The 13,679-nt window shown below is 39.4% G+C and overlaps 1 protein-coding gene across 4 annotated transcripts in view; it reads left to right on the forward strand.

Moving 5' to 3' along the window:
- fam184ab (family with sequence similarity 184 member Ab) overlaps positions 1–13,679 on the forward strand; it is an 89,783-nt gene that overhangs the window by 28,123 nt on the left and 47,981 nt on the right. For all 4 annotated transcript variants that reach the window (XR_010817095.1, XM_066707652.1, XM_066707661.1 and 1 more), the window contains exons 2-3: positions 10,834–11,688; positions 12,990–13,125. Coding sequence is in view for 3 of the 4 variants with exons in the window: in XM_066707652.1 (XP_066563749.1) it covers positions 10,834–11,688; positions 12,990–13,125 (991 nt within the window). In the remaining variant the exon portion in view is untranslated. The remainder of the gene's footprint in view (positions 1–10,833; positions 11,689–12,989; positions 13,126–13,679) is intronic.

The following is a 13,679-nucleotide window of genomic DNA, read 5'->3' on the forward strand; positions in this document are numbered from 1 at the left end:
CTCTTTCTGACCTTCTCAGGGGAACAGCTCCATGTTATCTGTCTTAACTTGTTCCTGAAAGCATCCATTTTCAGGCTGGACTCTTACATCTGCCTTGGTAAATTGCCCACAGGAGTTTTGCACATTTTGCTTTGTTTTACTGTGACTTTACAATTGTTTAATGATCTTCTGAGTTTGCCTTCACTGTGCTTTACTACACTGGGCAATGAGTAAACCACACTGTACTGTAGTAAATATACCTTACACCCTTAAGACCTTGTGTCCATTAAAAGAGAGGCATGACAGAACTGCTCCCCACACAGCAAAGTAAATAACATTTTTGCATTTTATTCACATTTATAGATATTGGTTGCAAGATTTAATAGTTTTAATAAAATATTTAAAGATGGAACTTATTAATTAAACTTTAATACCAGATGTTTGATTGCAAGTTTTTATACAAGATTTTATCAAATATTGCAGTCCATTACAATGGACAGTAGGTGGGAAGCCTTGTTATTGCACTCAGTTCTCCAGTACTGATTCATTACCGTACTACTAAAAAAACTGTGCATCAGAACAAGGAAATGAGTTGATAATAACTATAAAATAAAATGTATAATTAAAAAAAGGAATAAAATAACCTCACACTGTACCAAAACTATAATGCAGTCTAATGATCTCACACGACATCAGCACTATACAGTAAATATAGTGCAGTGAAATGACCTCACACTGTACAGTAAGTATAGCGCAGTCTAATGACCTCACACTGTGCAATAAATATTCTGCTGTCTAATGATCTCACAATACACCAACATTGTAAAGTAACTATAGTGCAGTGTAATGACCTCACACTGTACCGTAGCTATAGTGCAGTGTAATGACCTCACACCGTTGAGTAACTATACTGCAGTCTAATGATTTCACACTGTACTGTAACTATAGTGCAATGTAATGACCTCACACTGTACCGTAACTATAGTGCAGTGTAATGACCTCACACTGTACGGTAACTATAGTGCAGTGTAATGACCTCACACGGTACTGTAACTATAGTGCAGTCTAATGAGCTCACAATGTACGGTAACTATAGTGCAGTCTAATGAGCTCACACTGTACGGTAACTATAGTGCAGTCTAATGATTTCACACTGTACGGTAACTATAGTGCTGTGTAATGACCTCACACTGTACCGTAACTATAGTGCAGTGTAATGACCTCACACTGTACCGTAACTATAGTGCAGTGTAATGATTTCACAATGTACCGTAACTATATTGCAGTCAAATGACCTCACACTGTACCGTAACTATAGTGCAGTGTAATGAGCTCACACTGTATCGTAACTATAGTGCAGTCTAATGATTTCACACTGTACTGTAACTATAGTGCAGTGTAATCAGATCACACTGTACCGTAACTATAGTGCAGTGTAATCAGATCACACTGTACCGTAACTATAGTGCAGTCTAATTATTTCACACTGTACTGTAACTATAGTGCAGTGTAATAACCTCACACTGTACGGTAACTATAGTGCAGTGAAAAGACCTCACACGGTACTGTAACTATAGTGCAGTGTAATGACCTCACACTGTACTGTACCTATAGTGCAGTCTAATGATTTCACACTGTACGGTAACTATAGTGCAGTGTAATGACCTCACACGGTACTGTAACTATAGTGCAGTTTAATGAGCTCACAATGTACGGTAACTATAGTGCAGTCTAATGAGCTCACACTGTACGGTAACTATAGTGCAGTCTAATGATTTCACACTGTACGGTAACTATAGTGCAGTGTAATGACCTCACACTGTACCGTAATTATAGTGCAGTGTAATGATTTCACAATGTACCGTAACTATATTGCAGTCAAATGACCTCACACTGTACCGTAACTATAGTGCAGTGTAATGATTTCACACTGTACTGTAACTATAGTGCAGTCTAATGATTTCACACTGTACTGTAACTATAGTGCAGTCTAATGATTTCACACTGTACTGTAACAATAGTGCAGTCTAATCAGATCACACTGTACCGTAACTATAATGCAGTGTAATGAGCTCACACTGTACAGTATCTATAGTGTAGTCTAATCAGATCACACTGTACCGTAACTATAGTGCAGTCTAATCAGATCACACTGTACTGCAACTATAGTGCAGTGTAATAACCTCACACTGTACTGTAACTATAGTGCAGTGTAATAACCTCACACTGTACTGTAACTATAGTGCAATGTAATGACCTCACACTGTACCGTAACTATAGTGCAGTGTAATGACCTCACACTGTACCGTAACTATAGTGCAGTCTAATGATTTCACACTGTACTGTAACTATAGTGCAGTCTAATGATTTCACACTGTACTGTAACTATAGTGCAGTCTAATCAGATCACACTGTACCGTAACTATAGTGCAGTGTAATGATTTCACACTGTACTGTAACTATAGTGCAGTCTAATCAGATCACACTGTACCGTAACTATAGTGCAGTGTAATGAGCTCACACTGTACAGTATCTGTAGTGCAGTGTAATCAGATCACACTGTACCGTAACTATAGTGCAGTGTAATCAGATCACACTGTACCGTAACTATAGTGCAGTCTAATTATTTCACACTGTACTGTAACTATAGTGCAGTGTAATAACCGCACACTGTACGGTAACTATAGTGCAGTGTAATGATTTCACACTGTACCGTAACTATAGTGCAGTGTAATGACCTCACACTGTACTGTAACTATAGTGCAATCTAATGAGCTCACACTGTACGATAAGAATAGTGCAGTCTAATGATTTCACACTGTACTGTAACTATAGAGCAGTGTAATGACCTCACACTGTTGAGTAACTATAGTACAGTCTAATGATTTCACACTGTACTGTAACTATAGTGCGGTGTAATGACCTCACACTGTACCGTAACTATAATGCAGTGTAATGACCTCACACTGTACCGTAACTATAGTGCAGTCTAATGATTTCACAATGTACTGTAACTATAGTGCAATGTAATGACCTCACACTGTACCGTAACTATAGTGCAGTGTAATGACCTCACACTGTACTGTAACTATAGTGCAGTCTAATGATTTCACACTGTACGGTAACTATAGTGCAGTCTAATGATTTCACACTGTACTGTAACTATAGTGCAGTCTAATCAGATCACACTGTACCGTAACTATAGTGCAGTGTAATGATTTCGCAATGTACCGTAACTATATTGCAGTCTAATGACCTCACACTGTACCGTAACTATAGTGAGTGTAATGACCTCACACTGTACCGTAACTGTAGTGCAGTCTAATGATTTCACACTGTACGGTAACTATAGTGCAGTGTAATGACCTCACACGGTACTGAAACTATAGTGCAGTTTAATGAGCTCACAATGTACGGTAACTATAGTGCAGTCTAATGATTTCACACTGTACCGTAACTATAGTGCAGTGTAATGATTTCACACTGTACCGTAACTATAGTGCAGTGTAATGACCTCACACTGTACTGTAACTATAATGCAGTGTAATGAGCTCACACTGTACAGTATCTATAGTGTAGTCTAATCAGATCACACTGTACCGTAACTATAGTGCAGTCTAATCAGATCACACTGTACTGCAACTATAGTGCAGTGTAATAACCTCACACTGTACTGTAACTATAGTGCAGTGTAATAACCTCACACTGTACTGTAACTATAGTGCAATGTAATGACCTCACACTGTACCGTAACTATAGTGCAGTGTAATGACCTCACACTGTACTGTAACTATAGTGCAGTCTAATGATTTCACACTGTACTGTAACTATAGTGCAGTCTAATCAGATCACACTGTACCGTAACTATAGTGCAGTGTAATGAGCTCACACTGTACAGTATCTGTAGTGCAGTGTAATCAGATCACACTGTACCGTAACTATAGTGCAGTGTAATCAGATCACACTGTACCGTAACTATAGTGCAGTCTAATTATTTCACACTGTACTGTAACTATAGTGCAGTGTAATAACCGCACACTGTACGGTAACTATAGTGCAGTGTAATGATTTCACACTGTACCGTAACTATAGTGCAGTGTAATGACCTCACACTGTACTGTAACTATAGTGCAATCTAATGAGCTCACACTGTACGATAAGAATAGTGCAGTCTAATGATTTCACACTGTACTGTAACTATAGAGCAGTGTAATGACCTCACACTGTTGAGTAACTATAGTACAGTCTAATGATTTCACAATGTACTGTAACTATAGTGCAATGTAATGACCTCACACTGTACCGTAACTATAGTGCAGTGTAATGACCTCACACTGTACTGTAACTATAGTGCAGTCTAATGATTTCACACTGTACGGTAACTATAGTGCAGTCTAATGATTTCACACTGTACTGTAACTATAGTGCAGTCTAATCAGATCACACTGTACCGTAACTATAGTGCAGTGTAATGATTTCGCAATGTACCGTAACTATATTGCAGTCTAATGACCTCACACTGTACCGTAACTATAGTGAGTGTAATGACCTCACACTGTACCGTAACTGTAGTGCAGTCTAATGATTTCACACTGTACGGTAACTATAGTGCAGTGTAATGACCTCACACGGTACTGAAACTATAGTGCAGTTTAATGAGCTCACAATGTACGGTAACTATAGTGCAGTCTAATGATTTCACACTGTACCGTAACTATAGTGCAGTGTAATGATTTCACACTGTACCGTAACTATAGTGCAGTGTAATGACCTCACACTGTACTGTAACTATAGTGCAGTCTAATGATTTCACACTGTACTGTAACAATAGTGCAGTCTAATCAGATCACATTGTACCGTAACTATAATGCAGTGTAATGAGCTCACACTGTACAGTATCTATAGTGGAGTCTAATCAGATCACACTGTACCGTAACTATAGTGCAGTCTAATCAGATCACACTGTACTGCAACTATAGTGCAGTGTAATAACCTCACACTGTACTGTAACTATAGTGCAATGTAATGACCTCACACTGTACCGTAACTATAGTGAGTGTAATGACCTTACACTGTACCGTAACTGTAGTGCAGTCTAATGATTTCACACTGTACTGTAACTATAGTGCAGTCTAATGATTTCACACTGTACTGTAACTATAGTGCAGTCTAATCAGATCACACTGTACCGTAACTATAGTGCAGTGTAATGAGCTCACACTGTACAGTATCTGTAGTGCAGTGTAATCAGATCACACTGTACCGTAACTATAGTGCAGTGTAATCAGATCACACTGTACCGTAACTATAGTGCAGTCTAATTATTTCACACTGTACGGTAACTATAGTGCAATCTAATGAGCTCACACTGTACGGTAAGAATAGTGCAGTCTAATGATTTCACACTGTACTGTAACTATAGAGCAGTGTAATGACCTCACACTGTTGAGTAACTATAGTACAGTCTAATGATTTCACACTGTACTGTAACTATAGTGCGGTGTAATGACCTCACACTGTACCGTAACTATAATGCAGTGTAATGACCTCACACTGTACCGTAACTATAGTGCAGTCTAATGATTTCACAATGTACTGTAACTATAGTGCAATGTAATGACCTCACACTGTACCGTAACTATAGTGCAGTGTAATGACCTCACACTGTACTGTAACTATAGTGCAGTCTAATGATTTCACACTGTACGGTAACTATAGTGCAGTCTAATGATTTCACACTGTACTGTAACTATAGTGCAATGTAATGACCTCACACTGTACCGTAACTATAGTGCAGTGTAATGACCTCACACGGTACTGAAACTATAGTGCAGTCTAATGAGCTCACACTGTACGGTAACTATAGTGCAGTCTAATGATTTCACACTGTACGGTAACTATAGTGCAGTGTAATGACCTCACACTGTACCGTAACTATAGTGCAGTCTAATGATTTCACACTGTACCGTAACTATAGTGCAGTGTAATAATTTCACACTGTACTGTAACTATAGTGCAGTCTAATGATTTCACACTGTACTGTAACTATAGTGCAGTCTAATGATTTCACACTGTACTGTAACAATAGTGGAGTCTAATCAGATCACACTGTACCGTAACTATAGTGCAGTCTAATCAGATCACACTGTACTGCAACTATAGTGCAGTGTAATAACCTCACACTGTACTGTAACTATAGTGCAGTGTAATAACCTCACACTGTACTGTAACTATAGTGCAATGTAATGACCTCACACTGTACTGCAACTATAGTGCAGTGTAATAACCTCACACTGTACTGTAACTATAGTGCAATGTAATGACCTCACACTGTACCGTAACTATAGTGAGTGTAATGACCTTACACTGTACCGTAACTGTAGTGCAGTCTAATGATTTCACACTGTACAGTAACTATAGTGCAGTGTAATGACCTCACACTGTACCGTAACTATAGTGCAGTGTAATGATTTCACACTGTACTGTAACTATAGTGCAGTCTAATGATTTCACACTGTACTGTAACTATAGTGCAGTCTAATCAGATCACACTGTACCGTAACTATAGTGCAGTGTAATGAGCTCACACTGTACAGTATCTGTAGTGCAGTGTAATCAGATCACACTGTACGGTAACAATAGTGCAGTCTAATGATTTCACACTGTACTGTAACTATAGTGCAGTGTAATGACCTCACACTGTACCGTAACTATAGTGCAGTCTAATGATTTCACAATGTACTGTAACTATAGTGCAATGTAATGACCTCACACTGTACCGTAACTATAGTGCAGTGTAATGACCTCACACTGTACTGTAACTATAGTGAAGTCTAATGATTTCACACTGTACAGTAACTATAGTGCAGTGTAATGACCTCACACTCTACCGTAACTATAGTGCAGTCTAATGAGCTCACACTGTACGGTAACTATAGTGCAGTCTAATGATTTCGCACTGTACTGTAACTATAGTGCAGTGTAATGACCTCACACTGTACTGTAACTATAGTGCAGTGTAATGAGCTCACACGGTACTGTAACTATAGTGCAGTCTAATGATTTCACACTCTACCGTAACTATAGTGCAGTCAAATGACCTCACACTCTACCATAACTGTAGTGCAGTGTAATGACCTCACACTGTGCCGTACCTATAGTCAGTGTAATGACCTCACACTGTACCGTAACTTTAGTGCAGTGTAATGACCTCACACTGTACTGTAACTATAGTGCAGTGTAATGACCTCACACTCTACCGTAACTATAGTGCAGTCTAATGACCTCACACTGTACTGTAACTGTAGTGCAGTGTAATGACCTCACACTCTACCATAACTGTAGTGCAGTGTAATGACCTCACACTCTACCGTAACTATAGTGCAGTCAAATGACCTCACACTCTACCATAACTGTAGTGCAGTGTAATGACCTCACACTGTGCCGTACCTATAGTCAGTGTAATGACCTCACACTGTACCGTAACTATAGAGCAGTGTAATGACCTCACACTGTTGAGTAACTATAGTACAGTCTAATGATTTCACACTGTACTGTAACTATAGTGCAGTGTAATGACCTCACACTGTGTAATAGTTATAGTGCAATCTAATGATTTTACACTGTACTGTAACTATTGTGCAGTCAAATGACCTCACACTCTACCATAACTATAGTGCAGTGTAATGACCTCACACTGTACTGTAACTTTAATGCTCTCAAATGACCTCACATTGTACTGTAACTATTCTGCAGTCTAATGATCTCACAATACATCATCACTGTAACGTAAATATAGTGCAGTGTAATGACCTTACACTGTACCGTAACTATAGTGCTATATATGATATCATGTTGGTATTGGTATTTTAGAACTGTTTGGAGCCGATGTCCTTTCAAATGGACAAAAAGTTCATTTAAAGATGAACCAGTGTTATTTCTGGTTGCATTAAATATAAGAAATAGGCATTGTTATATTTTTCAAAACATAATTCAGGTCTGAAGGGATTAGAAGCATTTACTATTGTAAATTGTGGTATTCCCATGGTCCAGTGTATTACAGCACAGTGAACCCAATATGTTATTTATAGATCTATGGCTGTGCTTGCAGTAGATTGTACAGTGGATTTCATAAATGTATGATGCAGTATAGTGTTTTATGGTTGAATTAGTGCATTTTTTTTATTATAACTATTTTTTAATATATAGTATGGTTTTCCTAATGTTACAGAGTTTATGTGGGAGGGTTAATACTTTTGTCTGTGATGATATTTGTTTTGTTCAGGCAGTGTTCAATTTCCTTCCTTCATGTGTTCAGCTGATATTTACATCAAAGTGGAATTTGTGCAGTTCTCAAAAGGGGGGTAGAGTTTCTTACTATATTGCAAGGCACATACATCACTGCCTTCATGAGCACTCTGACGACAATGTTAGTAATGTTTCCCTAATTATTTTTCAGGTTCAGAAATACTAAAAATAATAAAAGCAACCTCCATGGAATTGGTTATATAGATACGTCAAAGAGCAGTAAATTAATTGAACAGATTCCTTGGTGCTGTGTACAAAGACTTTGATTTAATATATGTGTATATATATATATATATATATATATATATACACACATACATATATACATATATACATATATGAAAACTGTGGAAACAAAACAGCTATGCTTGCACAGAACAAGTGGAGGTAAAATAAATGGCATGTGACACATCAGCTTGAGAAAGGGTTTTGCTGCTGGCTACCAAGACTCTCCCATATGGCAGCTTAATCCACTGGAGGCCAGTTACTTGGAGGTGACAAGGCTGACATCATACGCATGCATTCAAATTCCAGTTGCACATGCCCCTTGGTTAGGGAACAAATTCAACAGCTGATTCAAAATTCCCTCTGCCTAGCCCTAACTTGCAGATGTACACAAAGCAAGTACTCTCTCCCCGTTTTTGTTCTTGTTCTTTGTTCTTCAAATTAAAGGTGAAGTATTCTACACAGAGTGGGATTGTGTGGTACATTATAATTATGAAACATAATGGCATGTTTTTTGTGTAGTTTTTATTTTAAATGTAGTTTACTGGGGCCAGTGCCACCAGTCAGAGTTGTGTCCACTCGCACATTGACACCGAGCCCTGCTGTTCAGGGAGTAGCATCGCAGCACTGAAGCACGTTGTTTCCTCAGTAGTGCAGGCATCTTGGGGGATGCGTGAGGTTCTTTCATCCTCGCCAGCCAACATAACGATGACAGCTGAAGTCAGGTTGAATGATACTTAGCTATTCACAACAGAGAGCTTTAAAGGAGAAAATAATTGGTGATTCTGATGTGAGAAATGAATATTCCCAAAAGCATGTCAGCTGCACACGCTGGCATTGCTCTGAAACACAGTGAGAACGCTCCTTGCACAGAGGTGCATCCAAAAACGTCTCAGCAGTACAAATGATATCCTATCCTGTTAAATTTTCACTGAACCACATGCTTTACTTCAGAAAGCATCATGGATACTTGATACAATATTCAGAATGCAGTGTAAAAAATTTCATTTCACAGTCTGACTACTTGTCAGCTAAAAATGTTAATACTACAGGAAAATTCCAGCCATTTATTTGTCATGCTCTATGATGATTATAATAGCCTCTACTTATCGATTTATTTTAGGTGTATTATTACTAGTACAATGAGGGATGTTTTATTTTTAAATAATGTCTGCTTGATCAGGAGTTATTAGTGCCATTGGCCACAGGTATCCCACAAGTTTAACCAGAATATTTGTTTGTTTGTTAAATCTGGCAATTCTATTGTATTTCTTACCATTTTAAAAATGACTAAATAAAGTATTAGACCTCCCAATTAATATATAAACTAGCGTCTGCGATCATTAGGGACTGGATTTGACAGGTATTTTTCTACATAAGGTTAACTGCATTATGGTGAATAATGTATGTAAAAACGATCAGTACAGTAAAACTCTATCTGATATTATATTAATTGTAATATTAATTGTAATTAATTGTAGACACTTGGTCGATTATCGTTCTTCTCTTTAACATTCCATCAATAGAAGGCAGTACTGTGTGAAACATGGAGGTCAATGTCTTTCTGACTGATTTGACCTAATATCTACAGTACTGAGGGGGAAGCTAATTGCATGTAAGTCTACTTAAAGCTTTTTTACATTGTAAAGTAGGCAGAGGTAAAATACTGTATCAAGCAAATTATTAAATACTGAAACAAAGTATTAAGAATTACTGAACGTTTGCTCCCTCTGCAATGTTAAACATACCTGCCCCATAATCTTTACCTTGCAGGTAAAAAGGGTTTGTTTGTTTATCTTATGCTTCCCCCCCACTACCCTGTATTAATAATTTCGATCTGTAATGCAGTCTGTGGCTACCTTGTGAAGGGCGCAATACCAAATTAAATATTGATGCATTTAATTGATTTCCCGTCTAGACTTTTATCCCTAGAATATTTCAGATATGGATGGTTCTGTCAGATATACTGGGTTGTAGCCCAAAACTGGAAATCTCAAGTGCCCTTGTTCAAATAAATACATCAATAAATAAATACCATAACTTGCTGAATGTTGTTCTAGTTACAATGTACTTTCTGTACTTTTCTGGCCTCTGAGCTACATTTTTATAACATAAAGATGTGTATGTGTTATGAATTTGTGTTGTGTTCAATGCAAACTCATTGTCACATGTACCAAGCTCCTAACAACAGCAGAAAGAGCAATCATTTTTTTCAGCGTAAAGCACAATGAAACACAATGAAACACAGTGCGAGGGGCTCTAAGTTGTTTTCCTTGTCGTTACGCAAACCATAGTTCTGATCTGTGGTTGTCTTTCATGTAGGTGATCTATGCACTGAACACCAAGAACGACGAGCACGAGGCTGCCATCCAGACCCTGAAGGAGGCCCACGAGGAAGAGGTGCAGCAGATCCTGTCAGAGACTCGGGAGAAGATCCTGCAGTATAAGAGCAAGATCAGTGACGAGATGGACCTGAAGCGCCGCATCCAGTCCCTGGAGGAGTCCATGGAGCTGCACGAGCGCATGAAGCGGCAGGCGCTGGCGGAGTTTGAGACCTACCGGCAGCGCGTGGAAGACATGCAGCTCTGCACCGAGGCCCAGCACACCCAGAGGGTCGTCACCATGTCCCGGGAGGTGGAGGAAATGCGCCGCAACTTTGAGGAGAAGCTGCGCTCCTTTGCCCAGGTGCAGGCGCAGTTCGAGCAGGAGAAGCGGCAGGCCCTGGAGGACCTCCGGGCCTCCCATCGCCAGGAGATCCAGGAGCTCCTCCGCAGCCACCAGAGCCAGAATGCCAACTACAGCAAGGACCAGGAGAAGCTGGGCCAGCTGCACAAGGCAGAGGTGGAGTCACTGACGGAGCGCGTGGAAGAACTGAAGCAGGACAAGAAGCGGCTGGTGGAGGAGTACGAGGCCAAGCTGAGCAAAGCGCAGGCCTTCTACGAGCGTGAGCTGGACGCTATGAAGAGGACTCAGCAGCTGACGGCTGAGAACCTGCTGGCCTGGAAGAAGACGGAGGCCGAGCTGAGGAAGGAGTTCCAGGCGCAGGAAGCTGCCCTGCAGAAGACTCTGGGGAAGCTGCGGGCCGAGCTGCACCGGGTACAGGAGGAGGCCCGGGAGACCAGGGAGAAATCGCAGAAGCTGCAGTGTTCTCTGAGCTCCGCTGAGAGCAATATCAAGGTACGTCCCATTGCAAGCATGCCTAACTCCTCATCCACTAAAACAACATACAACACACAGAAGGGAGTCAAACGGAGTCAAGAGGGAAACAGGATCAGCTTCTCTAACCTTTGTTTGTTTTATTAAGCAGCTTATTTCCAGTAGCAGTAGTACTACTTGTAGTAGCATTACTAGTGTGCAGCCCCAGTTGCAGTAATGGGACTATTAATTGGCATTGCATAATTCACCTGTCTGCACTTAGCTGTGAGTTGTAAATGCCTCTTTCAATGACATCTGTTTCTGAAATTATTTTTATACTTTCTTAATCCTTGTTGAAAAGATGATTAATCATAAATTAATGAAAAGAAGAACCTTGGGTACAAGGTGATCATTGTGATTTAATCTGGGTTAGGGGTTGATCCAGTCTGGTGTAATCAAGTCCCAGAGCTAGATTAAGTTTATTAAATGTGTATAATAACAGCTCAGGTCTATGTGCTGCATATCTTAACAGTAGTGTTTTATGGACTTGGAAATAAAGATGCAGAAATATGAGGCATATAAGTACCACATCCAAGAAAATGGTCCTGAAACAAATGGAGTTATTTGAAATTGTGGATTTACATTGGACACTTAGTGTATTCAAATGTTTGCTAACGATATGAATACAACTTCAAAGAAAAATAAATATAATAAAACACTAATTATTCTCAGAAATTATATTATAATTGAGTCAAGGTCCTGCATGAATAACTTCACTGTTCAAATATCCAAGGGACCCTTAAATGACTGTTATAAAAAATAAACAATAATTTACTCGCACAATTATGCTATGAAAGTGGTAGAGCGCTGGATTCCACTTCCATAGATCCGAAGACAAAAAGGCAATCCTTGTATAATGACTTCCCATAAATTGCTTATTAGCTGTTTCCATTCTCAACAAATTCTAATTTAGCCCGGATATTAAAAACATTTTACCTTCCATGGTCTGAGATTGTTTTTCTTTGCTGAACAGGTGTGCCTTGCATAGCAAACACGATAGAGCAATGCAACTTCAATAACAATTCTGTTAAGATAATTTGCAAAATTGGCCACTGATTCCTTATGCAAAGGCAGTTAAATTATATATATATATATATATATATATATATATATTGTAAATGATCCCTTGGATAAAGAAGTCCTGAGGTAAATGTAATAATAACATATTTTAAACTTACAGTTCAGTCATAAGTATTTAAAATGAGCTTAAATGTGACATTGTGTGTGGTGAAGAGAGAGTGACACATGCTTAGTGTTTAACCACATGCTCTGGGCTGGTTCAGGACCTCCAGAAGCAGCTGGATGAGGCCACGCAGGATGCCGAGATCCTCATGATCAGGCAGAAGGAGACGGAGTGTGAGCTGGAGGCCACCCGAGACCGCGTCCAGCAGCAGGCCACTGAGATTCTCCTCAAAGCCAGTACGGGCCCGTCTTCTTGGTCGTTCCTCTTTTTTCTTCTTCTACTTCCTCTTCATCTTTCCTCTTCTCCTCCTCCTTGTCCTTCTCCTCGTCCTTCCCCTTCCCCTTGCTCTCCTATAGTACGTCTTTGTAAATGATCCTTGTCTGAATTATTACTAATGATGGTGACATATCAGTCAGTATCATCGTGTAATTCGAAGGTAGAGTCCCAGTGTCAGCATCCCCTGTAGTGCTGTTTGCAGACAATCACTTATGCAGAAGTTATGTGAATTCATATGCTTGAGTATTTATACAAATACACAGATTCTAATGTAAAAAAAGTATGCCTGCACAGCCTGTAAGTTCTTTTTTTTTTAAATCTATTTAAATATTAATTTCTAACAAAAAGGATGAATTTCTGACGATCATTTCACCAGTGTGGATATGATTTGTCCCCACTCGGACGCAGGCTGACCCAGCTGAACCTCTGTCCCTGCAGAACAGCAGTAATGTTTATGACAAGAGACTCCTAAAGGCACCAATGGAGAGAACTACTGCATTGTGCGGCCTGGCTG

Source organism: Amia ocellicauda, chromosome 1 (genome assembly GCF_036373705.1).
Source record: "Amia ocellicauda isolate fAmiCal2 chromosome 1, fAmiCal2.hap1, whole genome shotgun sequence".
NCBI classification, from domain to species: domain Eukaryota; kingdom Metazoa; phylum Chordata; class Actinopteri; order Amiiformes; family Amiidae; genus Amia; species Amia ocellicauda.